The sequence below is a fragment of the Durio zibethinus genome, chromosome 20, assembly GCF_047325235.1.
Source record: "Durio zibethinus cultivar Kanyao isolate XHJ-2024 chromosome 20, ASM4732523v1, whole genome shotgun sequence".
Taxonomy (NCBI): Eukaryota; Viridiplantae; Streptophyta; class Magnoliopsida; order Malvales; family Malvaceae; genus Durio; species Durio zibethinus.
The window spans coordinates 10,043,303-10,062,992 of NC_143181.1; the positions used below are offsets into that span (position 1 = coordinate 10,043,303).

The 19,690-nt window shown below is 26.9% G+C and overlaps 2 protein-coding genes across 2 annotated transcripts; both read left to right on the plus strand.

Moving 5' to 3' along the window:
* The first annotated feature begins 805 nt into the window (after positions 1-805).
* Positions 806-2,488, plus strand: LOC111315040 (scarecrow-like protein 23). Its single transcript, XM_022916660.2, has one exon. It carries the CDS (start codon positions 1,003-1,005, stop codon positions 2,395-2,397), a length of 1,395 nt encoding a protein of 464 aa, XP_022772395.1. The 5' UTR covers positions 806-1,002; the 3' UTR covers positions 2,398-2,488.
* Positions 2,489-5,893: 3,405 nt separating this feature from the next.
* Positions 5,894-9,362, plus strand: LOC111315771 (uncharacterized). Its single transcript, XM_022917772.2, has 4 exons — positions 5,894-6,171; positions 6,951-7,056; positions 8,715-8,863; positions 8,947-9,362. Exons 1-4 carry the CDS (start codon positions 6,031-6,033, stop codon positions 9,040-9,042), a joined length of 492 nt encoding a protein of 163 aa, XP_022773507.2. The 5' UTR covers positions 5,894-6,030; the 3' UTR covers positions 9,043-9,362.
* Positions 9,363-19,690: the final 10,328 nt, after the last annotated feature.

Consider the following 19,690-nt stretch of genomic DNA (forward strand, 5'->3'; position numbering starts at 1 on the left):
ATAATTGTCTGCCAAATCTTAGAATTTGCAATTCACATAATAATAAGCTGAACTATTCTTACCATTTCAAATGACATTGAAGTCACATTACCAAAACAAGTAGTTTTTTTATAAGTACAATTCCGGGCAACAAAAGCTTATTCAAGCTCCAACACTCTATACTATAGGGATGCATGTGTTTACAACCGATCAAGTCAAATGCTAAGATATCCATGGCTTATTTTGAAATAAAAGGAGAGTGTGGGTGAATCCAATCTAACATGCACAACAAACATTTGATTCCAAATTTCTTGTTTGTTTCATATAATGTTGGATCTAGATGCCTCAAGGAAATATCCTTGGATTGTAGATATTGACTTTGAAAGAGTACTTTTGACAAATGACAAAATTTTATTCCAAAGGGAATCCCAAATATTGCAATTATTTTCGAAACATGGTAAAAGAAGAATACTAAAACAAGATTTAGGCAGTTGGATTACGAAGACAAGTATTTGTTAATGGCATTGGCATCTATCTAGAAAGAAAAAGGTGTGGACAAGTCTCTTCAATGGGCGGTAGGTATAGATTCCCTCATTTTTTCCCCATGTATTTTTGTCGACTTCATATGGCATCTTTCAATCCTGTCCGAACGACCCAAGGACTCAAACCAATAAACATTTCATATCAAAAAATTTTTTTATTTGAGAAAATCAAAATATTTTCTTGACCTAAGACACTGATTCTTGAGAATATAATGACAACCTTCTTTTCTTTATATATCTCTCCAATCCAATTCTAAGGGAAAATTTGAGAAAGAATTCCTATCTCTCTCTCTTGTTATATTACTCTAATTTGGTTCCTTTAACGCGTAATAACACAAGGGAATTTTTACGAGTTATTCCGATCTAGCTATTCTCCCCCATAAAAGCCTTGCCTTTTTCACGTCTCTCATGTCATAAAATCTTAATCTTCTTCTCCATCTCTTTGATCTTTGTTTCTCTAAATTTCTCTCTTGAAGTGGTCATGGAAGACATAGATGAGGAAGAGCTTTTGAATCTCGGCCTATCTACTGTGACAGATACTAGTGTGGAAAAGAATAGAAAACGGAAGAGAACGGCTAATGTTACGAAGCCTTTGAAGCCATCAAATGAAAGTTGTGAAGGGAAGATCATATTTAAGCTTCTTCAAGTGAGGGAAGAGATGTTAAAGCTAGATCATAAGCGAAAAGGAGTGGTTGAAGATGGAAAAGCTCTTCATTTGATCCATTTGTTGCTAATCGCTGCTACTTCAGTTGATAACAATAATGTGAACCCAGCCTTGGAGAATCTTATCCAACTGTATCAAAGTGTATCATTAATGGGAGATTCAGTACAGCGAGTTGTTGCTTATTTTGCTGATGGTTTAGCTGCAAGGCTTCTCACCCGAAAATCACCTTTTTGCGACATGATAATGAAGGAGCCTACTGCTGAAGAAGAGTTTTTAGCTTTCACTTGTCTTTATAGGGTGTCTCCTTATTACCAGTTTGCTCATTTCACTGCTAACCAAGCTATAATCGAAGCCTTTGAGAAAGAAGAAGAGATCAATAATCGAGCATTGCATGTTATTGATTTTGATGTCTCTTATGGCTTTCAATGGCCTTCTCTCATTCAATCTCTTTCCGATAAGGCATCCAATTGTAAGCGGATATCCCTTCGTCTTACAGGCTATGGAAGAAGCTTAGAAGAATTGCAAGAAACTCAGACGAGATTAGTGAGTTTTGCCGAAGAGTTTCGCAATCTGGTCTTCGAATTCCAAGGGTTGTTGAGAGGCCCCATGATCAAGCTGATTAACCTGAGGAAGAAAAAAAATGAAACAGTTGTTGTAAATTTTGTTTCTCATTTGAATACTTTGAATAACTTTCTAAAAATATCTGAGACATTGAAATCAGTACATTCACTTAGGCCATCCATTGTTATCTTAGTCGAGCAAGAAGGTAGTCGAAGCCCAAGAAGTTTCTTATCAAGATTTATGGAATCTTTACATTATTTTGCAGCCATGTTTGATTCATTGGATGATTGCCTCCCACTAGAGAGTGCTGAGAGGTTAAGTATTGAGAAAAATCATCTTGGGAAAGAGATCAAAACCATGGTTAACTGTGACAAGGATGAGGAAACTAAGTCGTGTACAAGGTATGAAAAAATGGAAACATGGAAAAGCAGGATGGAGAGTCATGGATTTGAAGAGATGAAACTGAGTTCCAAGTGTTTGATTCAGGCAAAACTTCTGATGAAAATCAGGACTCATTACAGCCCTCTGCAATGTGAAGAAGGAGAGATTAATGGTGGATTTAGAGTTTTTGAAAGGGATGAAGGAAAGGCTCTTTCTTTAGGGTGGCAAGATAGGTGCTTGCTTACAGCCTCTGCATGGCAATGTGTATGATATATATTACTCTTTTCAAACACATTCATATCATTCTTAATTGTAACTCAGTTCAAATAATAATGGAATTTGATGCCCTTAATTTTTAACCAATAAATTGGTTATGCTATTTTCTTTCTTAGGTGAAAATTTCATGTAGGATTATGTAAAGTGACGATAATTAAGAATGCTTTATTTGTCAACTTTTTCATTATCATTCCAAAAAATCATATTATGTTTTATGTAAAGTTGTATTAACCTCTGGATTTAAAATCATTGCTTACATATATTTGAGATTGACTATAATTCACATAAACAATACGCAGTTTTAGTAAAAAAGGAAAGGGTTAATGATTTACTCAATGTGATACGTTGTTACATTTTTAGAAGCAGAGATGCTGTGGCAATGAAGGATATATATATATATATATATATATATATATATATATATTTCTTTACATTCCTAAACACTAATTCCCATCCATTTCTTTACTTTAAAAAGGCTAACAACTTGTAATTTGGAACAATCTTAGTTAGGGGTGAGCAAAAGTCAGTTTGAACCGATTAGATCGATCGAAATCGAGCAAATTCGATTGAATCGGTTCGGTTTATTCGATTTTAGTTATAATCAATTTTTTAAATCGGTTAAATTGGTTAATTCGGTTGATTTTCGATTTTTAAAATTGATAACCGCATTAATCGAATTAACCGACTTTCTAATAATTAAAAATAAAAAAAATCGAGATAAATATTTTTTTTTTTTGTAAAATATTGTTGAAATTATTAAATTTTTTAGTAATTTAGTTTGAACGATATTAAAGTTTGAATTTTATTAAATTGAATTTGTGGTTAAATAATTATTAATAATAGGAAGAAAAATGATAAAAAAAAATCGGTTATTTAACCGAACCGATCGAACCGAACTAATTTTGATTGATTCAGTTATGGTCGGTTATTTAATAATATTCGATCGATTCGATTATTTGTTAAATGAAAATCGATTAAATCGGTTATTAATTTTTTCAAACCGAACCGATCATTTACTCACTCTTAATCTTAGCGACTCGAGCCCAAAGTACTAGATTTTTTTTTCCTTATTTGAATTTTGATAAGTGAAATTAAAGTTTTGGTTGATAAAAAAGATAAAAAAAAATATGATAATTAAAGATGAAATTTTTATTGATTTAATGATTAATATTTATAACTGCTTTTATATTTTATATCTTATCTATTGGATTAATAAATTTTTTATCTTTAATTTCTTTCATCCTTTTTACCAAGTAAAACTTAAGACCAAAAACTTAATATTTTATCAATAAATCACGTAATTAGTGACCAATCAGATAATTCCTAACATTGTATCAAACCTTTCTATAGTCTGTACACATAATCTGAATTAAGTTTTATGCCATCCACCTTTCTTTTTTTTTTTTTTTTTTTTTGGTGCAGATTAGCTTTACAAAACATGATATCCATATTGTTTCCCTTCTTTCATGGTAATAGAATTGTTGATAAGCTCTTAGTGAAGTTTTAGTAATTGAGTTTCGCCTGCTAAAAGATCTATGTTTTACCTTAGATGAACATTTTATTACTTCTTGTCTCGCTTTTTGTTGAACTTATTATTTACGAGCTGCTTGTACATCTTATATTTGTGCACATTATAAAATTGAACTTACCTATATTCAAATTAGACTCGTTTATTAAATGAGTCCTACAATTTTCTTCAAACTTAACATATAAAATTTCTTGCAAAGTAATTGAACGTGTGTATTGCTTTCTCTAGGTAGAATGTCCATCATACATACATATATATATTACAGAATTATCAAATAAAGTATGTTGATATGAATATTTACGTATACAATTATTTTTCATGACACATAAGATATATAATAAAATATTTATTTATCTTCATTTTGTTTGATGGACGCTTTTACATTTTTTACATTTTACTTTTTGTCTTTTGTTTTCATTTTTTTTTTTTTTTACTTTTTCACTTTTCACTGAAAGAGCAAAAGAGAAAAGTATTACTCAAATTGAACCTTAATTATCATATTTTATTACATATTAGGATTTTTTTATTTTATTTTTTATTATATATTAATTAACAGATTTATAATTTAAATATTATATTAAAAAATTTTTAAATTCAGATAACATATTAAATATTTTATTACAATTTAAAATTTATTTATAATATTAATCCTATTATACTTCTATATGCCTTGACTCTTGAAGGTTACAATATAAAATTTTAAATCTAAAAAAATAAAGTAAAAAATGATATTGGGTGAATAAGGAAGACCATAAGAAGCCCAAGTCCATATCCAATTAACACAAAAATTAAAGCGCTAATCCTCATCACTCATGGTCCATTCCCTCAAAGTTCAAGAGAAATACCAGCTGGGTCACCTATACTTTCAATTATTTATCAACTTGCTCCTTTCCTATTAAAATTTCTTCCCATTAAATCATTTCATTAAGCATTCTCCAAGATTTTCCTTTTTAAAAATATATAATTAAATTAATCCCAATCGCCAAATCTTGTGTTAATAATAACACATAAGCCAAAAATATACTTTGTAGATAAAAGTAAATATTAAAATTTACTTGCATTTTAATTATGATTTTGAATTTTCTTTTAAAATAGTATTTAACCTAATTGAACCAAAAAGAAAATTTTGATGGCTTATTTGATAAATTATTTTTCATTTCCTTTTCTCTTCATTCCTTTCCGCTTGCTTTTCTAAGTGCTTGGGGTTTTTTTTTCCTTTTTTCATTTAAAGAAGATGACAAATTTGAAAATAAAAAAAAAATTGCATATGTTAAATTTTAAATCTACTAAATATTACTTTTTAAAAGTGATTGCATGTAATGACTAATTTAAGCTTTGAATTCAAAGAGCTTGAATTTGACTTATAGATGTGCATTCGATCAATTCAATTAATTTTAAATTAAATTATTTAAATTAAAATTAATTAAATTATTTTATTTTATTTCTATTAATTAACTCAAATTTATTAGCTCAAAAAAATAACCAATTGATTGGTTTAGTTATTGAATAATAAAATATATTTAAATTAAACTATATTTGAAAATTGTAAAATTTGAAATAAACTTAATAAAATCAGCCAAAATATGTTTAAATATTAAAATATTAAGTTAAAGAATCTAATAACTTATAAAATAAAATGATCTATTTTATATATTTTTAGTTTTATATTAAATTTTAATTTAATTTAATTAAAATTTTGATTAATTCAATTCCATAATCAAACCAACTGAAACTTAAAATTATTTTAGAATATTCTTTATAATCAATCAAAATTAAATCGATAATTGAGTAATAAACTAAATTAATTCGGTTTCTAACCGAGTTGTGAACAATAGCCTACACTTTCCACCACGTAAAGCTTCCCAAAGACATAGGCGTACTTGAAAAACCAGCAAGGACATTTTCGTAAATCCATTATAAAACCCATAACAAGCGCAACTCTCCTTTCTTTCTTCTTCTAAAGTCCAGAGAGAAACTCCAATGAATATATAGAAGCAAAGAGTCCGCCAATCTGATTGTCATTTGCTGACCCTTTGATCTAAGTAATATTTTAAACTTTTGAGATCTGAATCTGATAAAAAAAAAAAAAAAGGAGAGCAATGGAAGATCTGAGATCAGCTGTGGAGGAGCATATGGAATTAATGGTGGATCTAATTCAGAAGCTATCCTCGGAGTTCCGTTCGGGTCTCCGACCCGCCTACGATAACTTAATTGGTTTCTTTTACGCCATCGACTGGAAGGTCTGCCTCTTCTCTTTTAATATCTTTATCTTTTTCTTTATTGGTTCCCGAGAATTTGAGGTAAAATTCAACCCCCGGCGGGGGTTCAAAATTTTGAATATTTGAAACTGTGTTTTTTTTAATTGTTTTCTCTTCAGCATTTTTCTGTAATCAAAGAGAATGTTACTAATGTTAGTGTTGGTTAAAGAACTAAAATTTGAGAGAATATATGAAAAAAAATGCAAGTTGATTCATTTTTATATGTTTCATTTCGAAAGCTGATTGCATAATGCTCAGATTTTCATTTAAATGGGTGATTGGAACAATGTAAAACCCAAGTTTAAACTGGTAATAATGTCCTATTGTAATTCTTTACCTTATCTGCCCATCGTAAAGGCAATTTCTTGAGTTAGATAGGTTGCAGCTCTACGTTGAAGTTGATATGTGGTTAACAAACTAAAGATAACATGCATGGTTTATGAGTTTAACTTGTGTTACTTTGAACTTTTTTCATTTTTAATTTACTAGTCAAGCTATTCCTAATAGAAATGTAGATTTTATACACGATTGTCAGCAATGGAAAGTTGGAAACTCTTCAAATGGGATGCTTAAAGCCTTAAATATCTTCTTTTAGATGACTTGTTGTTTAGCATCAAGTCTTAGGCATAGTTCTTGTGTTCAATATGGAACAATTCACATATGTTTTTCTAAAAATGTTATGGTTCTTTGTTATTTGAGTTCTTGATCCACCATCTATTAAGAACAATTCTCTAACCCGCTTTTCTCCCCATTTTTGGCAGGAACCATGGTTAATGTGCTTACTGGCATTCCATGTTACCTTACTGATAATAACAATCTTCTCCAGGAAGAATACTAACTTCCAGATGTGTTTGTTCCTTCTGGAATGTAAGTTTGTTGTTTTTCTGTTATCAACAATCATAATCAATAAATGAGTATTTTAGATCTCTGCACTTGTTTGTTTTTTTTTTTTTTTGGTATTTAAGGCTATCAAGGATTAAATCTTGATCGCTAGAATTAAGAGCCCAGCATGGTACGAACAAATCATATGGTTGTTGTCTAAAATTAAATTAACTAAGATCTCTCCTTTTGATTATAGTAGTTTGTTACCAAGCATATTGATTTCTTTCTTTATTTTAAATGTGAAGCTTCATACATAAACTGTCTTCTTGTGGTTGAATGATTAAGGACATATGGAATATTGCATGTTAATATATCATAATGGCCTTGCAGTCTGATCATGGTTGGCCCAATAGTTTGTTAGTTAACCTTAAATCAGGTGGTAGAGTTTCAAGGATATTGAATAGAATTTAACAGCTCCACAATATTTACAAGTTCTGCCTTCTCTCCATTGACAATGTGTCCTTAAACCCACCTCTCTCTTGAATAAGAAAAAATAATGAAAGAATAAGCAGAAACAAATAGATTATACAGCAAAAGATGGTTCTCTCATCTAGAGCTGGCCTAAATATTTTAGAGGTCCTATTTCACATCATAGGAATTTCGTCAATAGTTGCATGTCAAGTTGGTGATTTGGAAATAGAAGCCCAGTCTTTGTGAATGTATCAATAGAATGGACGACGTTTACCTAAAAGAACTCTCAATAGATTCAAATAATTACAGTAGATGACTTCACAGGCAAAAGAACCCACGTTTATCTTCATATGCTAGGGTATGTACACTTTTAAGTATTTAGGTTAGGCGGTATATTAATCATTTGTACTATTTAATATTTAATGTTCTAATATAGGTACATAGGAGACTACCACATAGGTAGGCTCTCTACTTTTTCCCTAACGATATACACTTCCTTCCATGTCTGCTTCTATCCTAGCCCATAGCCCTATAACCTTGATAGTCAGCCATGTACATATGGGACATAAAGTAGCAACCTTCCATGCAAGTTAATGTCTACTTATTCCCTAGGATGTCTGGTTCTTTTCTTCAAGCAAGGGATCCAAGAAATAGACTTCCAATTTCAGAATTCGTTTTAAAATTGCTATAGTTAAGCCATTATAGAGTCAATAAAGTAGAAAACAAAGTTGAAATTTGGAACGTTGTCATGAATATAGAAGGGTTTAAGCCTATAGCTTTACTGCAGCCATGCTCCTAGTCATTAAGTTAGAAACACAGCTGAAACTTTGGGATGAAGATCATCTTGCCATTGAGGAGGTTGAAGTAATCATACCTGTTCTGCAGGAAGTTTAAATCCATTTATAGGCTACAAATCTTATCTGTTTATTCACTTTTGTTACAGTTGTTAGAAATTTTGATTAATGAATCTCACTAAATATGACTTACCTGAGTAACCAGCAGTAGCTTAATGTTAAAGGATTTCTATGTCATCAAGCATTTCAAAACAGTGAGCTCAATCCAAAGGCACATCTGCATAAGAAGACATCACTAATGTTTACTTTCTAGCAAATTATTCAGTTCTGTGTCACATGCATCATCTAACCTCCTCCATGCAATGTGAAATAATATTGAAGTTCAATTTATTTTGAATATTCTCACTTCTAGCTTATTTGCTTGATGATGTTTTGTAGTGCTTGGTGTATATTTTGCTGAGTCACTGAATAGATTCCTTGGTGACAACTGGAAGAAATTTGCAACCCAAAATTATTTTGATCCAAGTGGACTTTTTTTATCAGCACTCTGGTCTGGGCCTCTTCTCACTATTGCAATCATCATCTTGGTTGGTGTTTTGGAACTCCTCCTGTGCCCCCTTTTTTGAAACTATTTTTCCTTTCTCTAAACCTCAACTTCCACTTTCTGCAGATAAACACTCTCTTTTCCATGTGTTACCTAATAGTTAGATGGAAAAAGGCCGAACTCAGGCACCGTGCAAGGCGTTCTCGTAACAAGCAGGATTAAAATTGCCTGGTGCTGCATTGCTTCCTCTTCTATTTTGATAAGCATGTGAAATACATGTTAACCTCATTTATAGCACTGTTTGTTCTTTACTTCTTTTTATATAGGGGGTATTTTATAGCATTTCTTGTTCTTTACTAGTTTTCATATTTAGAATTGTTCCCTTGCGTCACGGTCTCCTTTCAGGATGTTTCAGATGGTGCAAGATAAATTTTCCATTTCTATTTCATCAGTTAATTAAGTTGTAAATCATTAGATGGCCTGGCTATCTGCTCTAGCTTTGTGTACCATTCAAGTTCTAAATTAAGCAAAATTTTCAGCTATTTCTTTTTCCTCTCAAATGCTTATTGTTCAGGGACATATAAAATGGTTTTAGTATTATTTTATCTGTCTTGTCTGGTTCTACTACAATTAGGGATATATAAAAACGGTTTTGATTTTGGTATTGAAATGGTGGTAGTGGTGAGGAAATAGAGGCTGGTATAGTGATTTTTGGTGTTGGAATGTGGTTGCTATGGATTGTGTTTGGGTGATGATGGCAGTGAAATGCTGGTGGCTATGGGAGTTTTTGAGTGGTTTTGGGGGATGTTTTCTGGTGGTGGCTGGTTAGGGTGGCTTTGATGGAGGTTGGGGATTAGGAATTTTTCTTTATTGTTGTGATTAGGGGTGTAAACAATATATTTATAATTGCAAGTTAGTCTGGCTCAATTAAAAAAAAAATTTGAATTCAACTCAATTATTATCAAGCTGAGTTTGAATCCGAGCAGCTCGACATATCGATCGAGCTGAATTCGAACATCTTTATACCTTCTTCATGTAGCTTGTGAGTTTAATGGAAATTTTCAAATTTAATATATATTTTATTGTTTTAATTAAAAAATAATTTTTTTATCCTTATATATATATATAGACACACACACAAGTAACCTAACCTAAAATTCCCAAACTCACAATTTGCTAACTTTTTCACAATGTCGCCTTCTTCCTCTGAATCCTCTCTCACTCTTTCTCTTGATCCCATCCCAATCCCAAGTCCCAACTGTAGCAGGTAACCTTCTGATGATCTTTAGTCTCTGCTTGCTCTTCCTTTCCTAGCCTTTAGAAGAATATTTCCTCTATTATCTTGTTTCAGAACAGTATGATTCAAGCTCACTTTCTGAGTTTTAGCTCACTCCTCCACTCATGTGTTTTCTTGATCCTTCGCTCTTTTACCTCTTCTCTGTTGGTACGATTTCTTCAATTTCTCCTTTTACTCTTTGTTTTTTAACGTCTAACATACAAATCATTTCTTGGTTTGATTTCGTTTACATGATTTAGGGTTTCTTATTTTGATTTCTTTTTGTTTTAGGGTTTCCGAAATCACCCAGCCAATGATTGTTTTGATTTTTGTGTTGATTATGATAATGTTGATTTATTCAATTTGCTGCATTAATTAGGGGACTTGGTGCATATGTTCTCAGTTGCATCTTCTGATGATTTGTGTGCTGAGGTAACATTCCTGATAGTTGTTATTTTGGAACTATATTTCTTAAAGAATTAACTGTAAGCAGAACTATCAGTTCCTTACATGTTTAGTTTGATACGCTTCTAGAATTAGTTAAGTAAATATGTCTGTTCTTCAAGCTTTTATTGCCTTTATTTTTCAAAGAAGAATAATAATTTTACGCTATTTACTTTTGCAAGATAACAAGGTTTAAGTTATTTAGTGATACTTTATAAATTTTCGATTATGGCTTAGTCTCTCCTGATCCCAGGAGACCTAGGTATACTGCTATAACTATTGTGTTTGTTCATTCTATGAATTATCTGTTCTGGACCTTAATTAATTGCAATTAGTTGTGTTTTTTTGTGGTAGCAATTTATAATTTGTTTGTGATTGACTTTTGTTCAGCTTTTGGTAGCCTTCAAAGAGCGTTAGCTATTTAATTTCTTTGCTTGGATATTTAATTTCTTTCAATTTTTAATTATGACTTTTATTATAATGTTGTATTTGAATAATTTGGCGAGAGATTTTTACTTTTTTATGTTTAGATAATTTTTTGGATTTGGTTATTGTATAAGTTGTTGTTATTATTATAATTATTATTGATATTATTATTATCTTGAAAATATAATTTTTATTAGGTTTAATAAAAAATAATTGTTAAAAATCTTAAACTCGAGCTTGAGTATAAATAATCAAGCTTAAGTCGAGTATAAGAATTGAGTTTATTTTTTATATAATAAACGAATATAATTGAGCGAACTTGAGTACTTCAATTTTTATTTCGAGTCAAATTCAAGCTAAAAAAAAAAAAATTCAATCGAGTTTGAGTTGAGTTTCTAATATCGAATTTGGAGTCGAGCTTAAGCTTAAGTTTATATTGTATCGGCTTGAATAAAATCACATCTTAAGTTGTGATTTTTAAATGTCATTTCTCCATTTTGCTTTGATTTTAAATAAGGTTTTTATAGGTGACAAAAGTGAAAATGGGAATGATGTTTGTTGATAGAAGGATCCAAAAATGTGAAACTGAATCTGAAAAAGGAGACTTAAGATTTTTGGATTAATGTTGCAGGGGATGATAGTCAGATGAATAAAATTGGATATTACCGTTAGATGATTGGCTCAAGTGATAAAGAGAGTATGCACATCTTTTTTGTTATCTGAGTTGAATCCGTAGAGAGGGTTGTGGGAGTGATTTTTTATAAATTTGTTAGATTCGACAAAAATAAATTTATTTAAATTGATCTGAAAAAATCATGTACCGAGCAAAACTTAAGAATATACTGCCGTTTAAAAATTTATAATTTGGATTAAAAACCATTTTTGAATTGAAGAGTTGCCAAAGCTACATTGGATTGTGAAGTTTCGCATTTGCATGCAGAAAACGTGGACTAGGAAAGCGGAAGAGAAGTCGGAAATGAAGGGGAAATTTTGGTGTAATAGATAAGAGAGCGGCGCAGATTAGCATGTTAAGCCGGAGCAGTTCGTCTTTTATCTTTATTTTTGTATCTTTTTTAATTTTTTATTTTATTTATGTATTTTTCATATTTGAAGAAAATAAACAATATTCTCAAGGACCTTTTTTCAATCACTTGAGCTACCAAGTCCTAAGTGGCCAAAAATCTTAAGGTTTGTACAATATAAATCCAAATTAATTCCAAATGGAATAATTTATACAAGTTCAATGCATTCGAATGAAAACCTCATAATAAATATGTTCAATCCTGCACTAAAAATTAGAATCAAATTAATTCTAATATATTTAATTCAAAATTATTGTGAATTATTTGAAAGAACATTTGATGTTTATGCTAGACAATGTAATAACCATTAGTCATTAGTGGTTTATTACATAAAACTTAAATATCTCTTAATTTTATTACATAAAATCCAATAGATGTTTGGTTACCTAACATTTATATGGATTCATGATTTTTGATTTTCTACTATTCATGTTTTTTAAAATTGTTATTTGTTAAAATTTATTGAAATATTTGATTTTCTAAATTTTATGTTTTAACTTTCGATTTTCTTAAGACTCATGATTTTTCATCTTTCTTTTTTTTTTTTTTTGATGGAAGGATTATATAAGTGAATTTCATGTCTATATTACATTTTTTTTTCAGTCATGAGACTTGTTTTTTTTTTATTATTGTGTTTGCATTTTCTTAATTTTTTAATTTTATAATCATAATTTATTATTTATTATTTGGTATTTCAAGTTTGTTTCTTAGTCAATTAGTGTATTTTTTAGTATTCGCATTTTTATTATTTTTCATTTTTTGACATGATCATGATTTTTTCATTTCAAATTTAATTTTCAAACTTAACTTTAGCCAATTGAAGTATATTATAATTGATTAGTTAACTTTTGAAGTAAATAATTGAAAGATAAAAATTTTTGTTTGCTAAATTGTAGGATATTTATAATTATAAACCTGAATAACGTATTAGCACAGAAATTGTGTTGATTGATGAAAAGTACGAAATAAATTTATTTTTGTTATATTTTTGTTATATTTTTATTTTTTAATTTATTTGATCATTTTCTATACTTTCATAGAGATTTTATATTTATACCGTTCATTGAAATCATAATGCATATTAATTAAAGAATAAGATTTATCAAAGATATTGTTACGAATAAAGATGATTATTGAATAATTGTTGTGAATGATAATATGATTCATTTTGTATCATCAAAGAGATATTTGATGGAGTAAATATTTGATATTGTGTTTTTTACTTTGTAGCTTATGATTGTTTTAATAAGCATTCAACTAAGTGCTTATGGATTTTGAGGTTTTTATACTTTTCTTTAAAATAATTTTTTTTATTTAAAAATTTTTCATTAGATATTAGTGGTGTCCCTTTTCACAAGGATTTGTTTCATTGTTAAATTGTTGGTGACAAGTCCATTAATTGTTTGGTGTTACGTAGATTTAAAGTATTATTTTTTTTTAATATTTTATATATTGGCAATATTATAAGAAGGATGGTTTGTTTAAAATTTTTTAACTTTTTTATTATTATTTGAATTAAATATCATTTTAATAATTTTTTTTACTTTAGCAAAAAGTTTACAAGCATTAGTTTGTAGATAAGTTCCTTTTTAAATTTGAAGAGATGCTATTAGCTTTGGGAATCGAATCTCAAATTATTATATTTACTGTTTGATTGGTAAGAGTTTTCGAGATTAAAAAAATTACAAAATAAATTTTAAGTTGTTATAATTATTTCTTTAATCGCTAATAGTTATAATGTTTATAACGTTCTAACTATGTTGTTGGTTCTCAAATTTTTATCATCATAGATATGATTTGATTTGTTTAAAAATATTATGATTTTAGAATTCATTGTTTCTTTTGTTGATTTTATTTTAATTTTTATTAAGTTTGCGTGTAGGTATTTGATTTAAATTGTGTTTTTCCTACAACAAATTCATTCACAAACTAAATACATTTTTTTAAAATTTTTTAATCTAAAAATTAAAAGGATAAGTTCTTTTGTTTTTCTAAAATCAATATCTTAAATTACTAATATGATTTATTTTAATATTTTTAAAATTTTTCAATCTAAAATTTAAAGTTTTTATTTTTATTTTTTTTACGAAAATTAGCTATCAACAATTTATTCATTTTTGTGAAAAAAGTTTTAAAGAAATCTTAAAGGTGAATCCTTCATGAAAAACCCTATAGATGAGAAAGTTTAAAAATCTTTAATTTATTTTTTATTTTTTTATAAAATTCATGTTTTATTTTTTGTTTTAAAGATTTTTTAAAGTGATTTTTAGGAATTAGGGTTTTACCTTTATAGAGATGAAAAAGTGAGAAAGATTAAATATTTTAATTTATTATTTGGCTTTTTATATAATTCATATTTTGTTATTTTTGTTTTGATTTTTAAAATTTTTTAGAGTGATTTTTGGGGTTGTAATTTAAATAAATATGTTTATAAGTTTTGTAAGAAGATATCTTTCTAATGAGACTAATAATGATCTGTTCATTGCAATAGATAAAAAAGTGAAAAAAAAAATTAAAAGGTTTTAATTTACATTTTTTAGTTTCTTATAAAATTTATTTTTAATCTCTTTAACTTTTTAGTCTTATTTATTTTTTATCTTTTAAGCATTTTAAATCTTAAAAGTAAAAGTGTAATTTTCATATAATCTCTTCTTTATTGTTTATTTTTTTCCTAAAAACTATTAATGATGTATTCTTTTATATGGATGAATTGGTGAAAAATATTAAAGATTTTTATATTGTTTATTGATTCCTTATCAAATCCATGTGGTATTATCTTGTGCTAATTTTTAAGTTTTATATTCAATAAATTTTCATATGAATTATATTAAGTAAGTAAATTTATATATTAATTTAATTAGAAAGAAAAAAAAATACACTTTAACTTATATTTTACAAGTCTCATACTGAAACTATTTTTTGATATTATGTTATTTGTCATTCTTATTTTTTATAATATAGATGTGAATTTATTTTTGGTTACTTTTTTTATTTTTGTTAATTGGTAGGTTTCAAGTAATTTTAATCAATTCATGAAAAGAAAACAAAATTCTATTGCAATTGAAAATTTAAGTTTTCACACTTGTTGGAATTAAATTTTATTTATTTTTAGTAATAATAAAATATAATATTCATTTTTATTTTGGTAATTGTATCATTATTGTTATCAAATTATAATTAAGATGTTGGTGATATTTGAGGTTAGTTATACCTTTTATAAATTGTAATTATTATTTTCTTACCTTCTTGAATTTATTTATTTGTTGGATATATTAATTTGTTATTGATGATTTGAGTAGTGTTATATGTCAAAGATGCATATGATTAGGTTTCCAACCATTTTATTTACAAGACATTTTAATTTTATATAAAAATTAGATATTAATTTAATATATTTTTTACTTATTATTTAATAATTTCATCGACAAATCGTAATATATACCTTACCAAGTCATTTTTTAAATAAATATAAGGGGTTATGTTATGAGTAACATATATTAGAATGCATATTGTATAAGACAATGATTTTTTTAATTGTCTTTTGACAAATTTTATATAGATTGAAAATAGGAAAAAGGATCCACTTATTATAATTTTTAATAAAATTTTTAATTTAATCATTTATTTGACACAAAAAATGATTTATTTTTAAAAATATGAAATGATCTTTCAATTTAATGGCGCAAACTATTATAATGCCAAAAGAAAAAGTTTCATTATCATAATAATTTATGATTAATACATTTATATTTTAAAAAATAAAGTAAATAGTTGACATTGCTTCAAACAAAGATATCCAAAAATGAAAGCTTAAATAATAGGTGTTACTCATATAAATAATTTATAATTTTTTTACAGTTGACTTTTGCATATCTTAATTACAAAAAAAAAAGTTGAACAAAAATAATTTCAAATTAGTAATAAATAACATCACTTAAAAATATTATTTTTTTTAAATTTCTTTAAAGACTTTACTAGATATATAGATTATATTTAAATACCGAGTTATAATTAAAATATATTTTGTTTTTATGTGTTTATGTAGCCTTTATTAAAAAATAAATATTTTGCGAAAGTTGAAAAAATAATAATATTTTATGATTCCTTAATATTTACTCATATTTTATTGAGTTTCACCAAACTTTTAAGTTTTTTCATATAATAACATTGAAATGTTAATGAAAATAAATATTGTAATTGAAAGGACATTTTATAAATAATTTTTAAAGCTTTCATTAGGAACTCTTGTATTTCACATTTATACATATCTACATAATTGGTTGGTGATAATTAGGTGATTTTGAATAATAAATTTTTTATTTATCATATTTAATTCAAATATAATTATTAGTTTTCTAAAATCTTTTTTTTAAATTTTTGTACCTTGTCAAATAAAAAAATACATATTTTTTGATATTTAGTATATTAATAACCATAGAAGTTTCCTCATTGTTGATTGTAACTAAAATTAGTTTATTCAAATCCAAGAAATTATGAAATTAAGTTGAAACCCTTATTACACTTGTCAAGTTTTTATTCGTTAAATAGAAAGAAAATATAATGAAATGCATATACAATAAATCTTACATCTTTTTACATATGATAGGCTCCATTTATCCAAAATTATTTTTTGTGTTCAATTTGTTTGTCAAATTAAAGCTTTAATAATTATTTTTAAATTACAATGGAATATAAAATTGTTAGAAGATAATATTTGAAAATTTAAATATGAATTATTCTCAAATCATATTTTTAAAAAAATCATGAAACCATTATACAATTTCATTTGATTGTTTTGTATTCATTAATTTTATAATCTAAGGAGGAAAAATATGATGCTTTCTTATGGTTTGACAGTTATGAATATCTAAATATTCATATTATTCATATTATCAAGATCATATATTCTTTGTAAATTTCATAATTAGAAATTAAATTATTATTAATCAAAAAGAGTTTATGATATAGGCACCACTTTATTATATTACATATAATAAATATAATTATCAATAATTATTTTTTATGTATGAATAATCAATAATTATTTTATAACATAAATAACCAACTCATATCTAAAGGGGACATTTACCTTAACATTTAAAAATTTGGAACATATGATATGAGATAAAAAGAATTGGCTTAATGATATAGGAGATAGTTGGCGCTGTTTTTGTAATCTAACACATAATAAGCTTTGATGAATGTAGAAAAATCCAATTCTTGGAATTTGTATAGAGCTATTGTTGATGTAATTTCTAATTTGGTGACAATGGAACATGTTGGGGCTAAACTAGAGAGTGTGTTAGACTAATCAAGGAGAAGAATAAGATCAAGGGAAGTCAAACTTAAGACTCTAGCGCATGCTCCAACACTCAAGTTAGTATGTGTCCTAGAAAGGAGAAAAGTAAAAGATAGAAAGTGGTAACAATGGAGAAAGCAAAGAGAGTGTAAAGTTGAGAATGATGCATACTTGGTTAGATCCTCCCTTTATATCTCATGGATGATGACATGGATTGTTGTGTGTAGGCACTAAAGACAAGGTAACTAGAATATTATTGATGTGGCCATTAAAGTATAACATGTGCAAATATATGGGGCTAACAATGTTTAACTATTAATAATTTTAGTCGTTAATTTTTTGTCATCATCCATACTTTACAATATCTACTCCTCCGAAAAGGAAATTAAAAAGAGATAAACAATACTAACACTAAGTTCAAAATAATTATTATTGGTTACTTTGAATATATATATGTAACAATATTTTTGGTCTATTGTGCAATCTTCTTTTCAAAATATCTTTATCTTATTTTTAAATTACCTTTCTCCTTCATCTCTGTCATATTTTGATTGATGATATTACTATTATTGACAATGAATTTTTTTTCTTCTCTTCTATCTTTCCTTTTTTTCTTCTTCTTTCTCTCTCCCTACCTTTCGTCCTCAAGCTATTGTGGTTACTTCTATCAATAATGATTTCATTTCTCTTCTTTTTTTCTTTTTTTGTTATCTTTTTCATTTTAAAATCATTATTTTACTCAAAATGACTCACAGAATTAGAAAAACTATTTTTGGTTTTAATTTTTATTATTTTTATTTTCTAAGGAAAAATCGATGAAAAAAATTTGATTATGTGACTTTAAGTTTTTTTTTTTTTATTATTTTGAATTGAGATTGATCGAGGTTTTGAAAATGATGGTTGGAGTATTATTTTTTATTTTGATTGTTTAAGTGAAGTGCTAACTTTTTTTTTTTTTTTAATGTAGGCATTGGAATTGGAGATTTTGTGAGTGGTCCTTGTTTTCGAACCATCGACTTTGTTCTTATTCTCATTTCTCTCTTCAAGTTTTAGCTCACTTTCTAAAAAGATTGCTATGTCAATAAAGTAAAGAACCAATCTCATTATAATAATTTCTACTATATAGCATCTTTTTCGAAGATTTTTATTTTTAAAATATAAAGATACAAATATAAAAATAAAAAATATTTCTACTAAAGACATCTAGACTTAAATATTTATTAAAAGTTTAATGCCATATTAATTGTACATCTCATTGTTAAATTTATATTATTTTTTATATTTCTTTCAAAAGACAATTTTTAACAAAACAAAAATTTAACTTTGCTAATGGAAATGACTTTTTTTATTTTTTTCTTCACAAATATTTCTTAAAATATGCACTTTAGTGATGATTATAATAATAAAACACTCATACATATTGTTTTTTCTAAAACATAAACATATATAAAGTGAAAGTGAAGATTATTCAGGTTAAAAATATATGAATTGAAATGAACATTAGATGTTTAATTTCAAACTAAAAGATCCTGTGATTAAACTTTATTTATCTTTGTCATAATTTTTTTGCATCTTTAATTTTATAAAAATAATACCTTAATTTGCATAACAAAAATTTATGGTTAAATCATTATTCATTATAACAAAATTATCATTTTTGTTTCATATCTACGGGTTAAAATATTGATTTTAAATTATGATTTAGATATAATAACAAAACTATCATTTTCGTTTCAAATTCTTACCTTTGAAAGGAACACATACACAAAAAGGAAAATTAAAATCCATTTATGCTAAAAATATGTAAAATTAGTCATCTCTTGATATTGATGGCCACATGCATGCATCGATGTCATTAAGATCTTGAATTTAAGAGCTACCAAAAGTATGGAAAGATGTATGTTTACTTAATAAAAACACTATTAAAACCATGGTTAATATGCATGAGCTTTAAATGATAATTCATTATAATAGAATTTGCATACAAATTTTCAATTCTAACTACATACATACACAAAAAAATAATATTAGGGGTTTAATATCAAATTAATAAAGCTTATGGCCATCTAAGTGTATTTATTTTGATTTTATTCTCAAAACAAATTTTTTGCCAAAATAACACCTTCATTTAGTAAATGAAAATGATTTATTTCATTTTATTTTCTTATCACTCCTTCCTTGAAATACAAGCTTTTAGGGATATTCATATGTTTTAGAGAATACAATTGCATAAACAAGAGATAAATTAGAAAATATTTATTATTTATTTGATTTTATATAATAAAAAAATAATTTACTCTCCATTTATTTCTATATAATGTTAGGTTTTTACACAATAAATAC

What these genes read in the sequence shown, in the direction of transcription:
- LOC111315040 (XM_022916660.2), top strand. Translation starts at nt 1,003, where the DNA reads ATGGAAGACATAGATGAGGAAGAGCTTTTGAATCTCGGCCTATCTACT.
- LOC111315771 (XM_022917772.2), top strand. Translation starts at nt 6,031, where the DNA reads ATGGAAGATCTGAGATCAGCTGTGGAGGAGCATATGGAATTAATGGTG. An exon ending in TTTACGCCATCGACTGGAAG is followed by an intron (nt 6,172 to 6,950) that starts GTCTGCCTCTTC and finishes CATTTTTGGCAG; the next exon opens with GAACCATGGTTAATGTGCTT. An exon ending in CTATTGCAATCATCATCTTG is followed by an intron (nt 8,864 to 8,946) that starts GTTGGTGTTTTG and finishes CACTTTCTGCAG; the next exon opens with ATAAACACTCTCTTTTCCAT.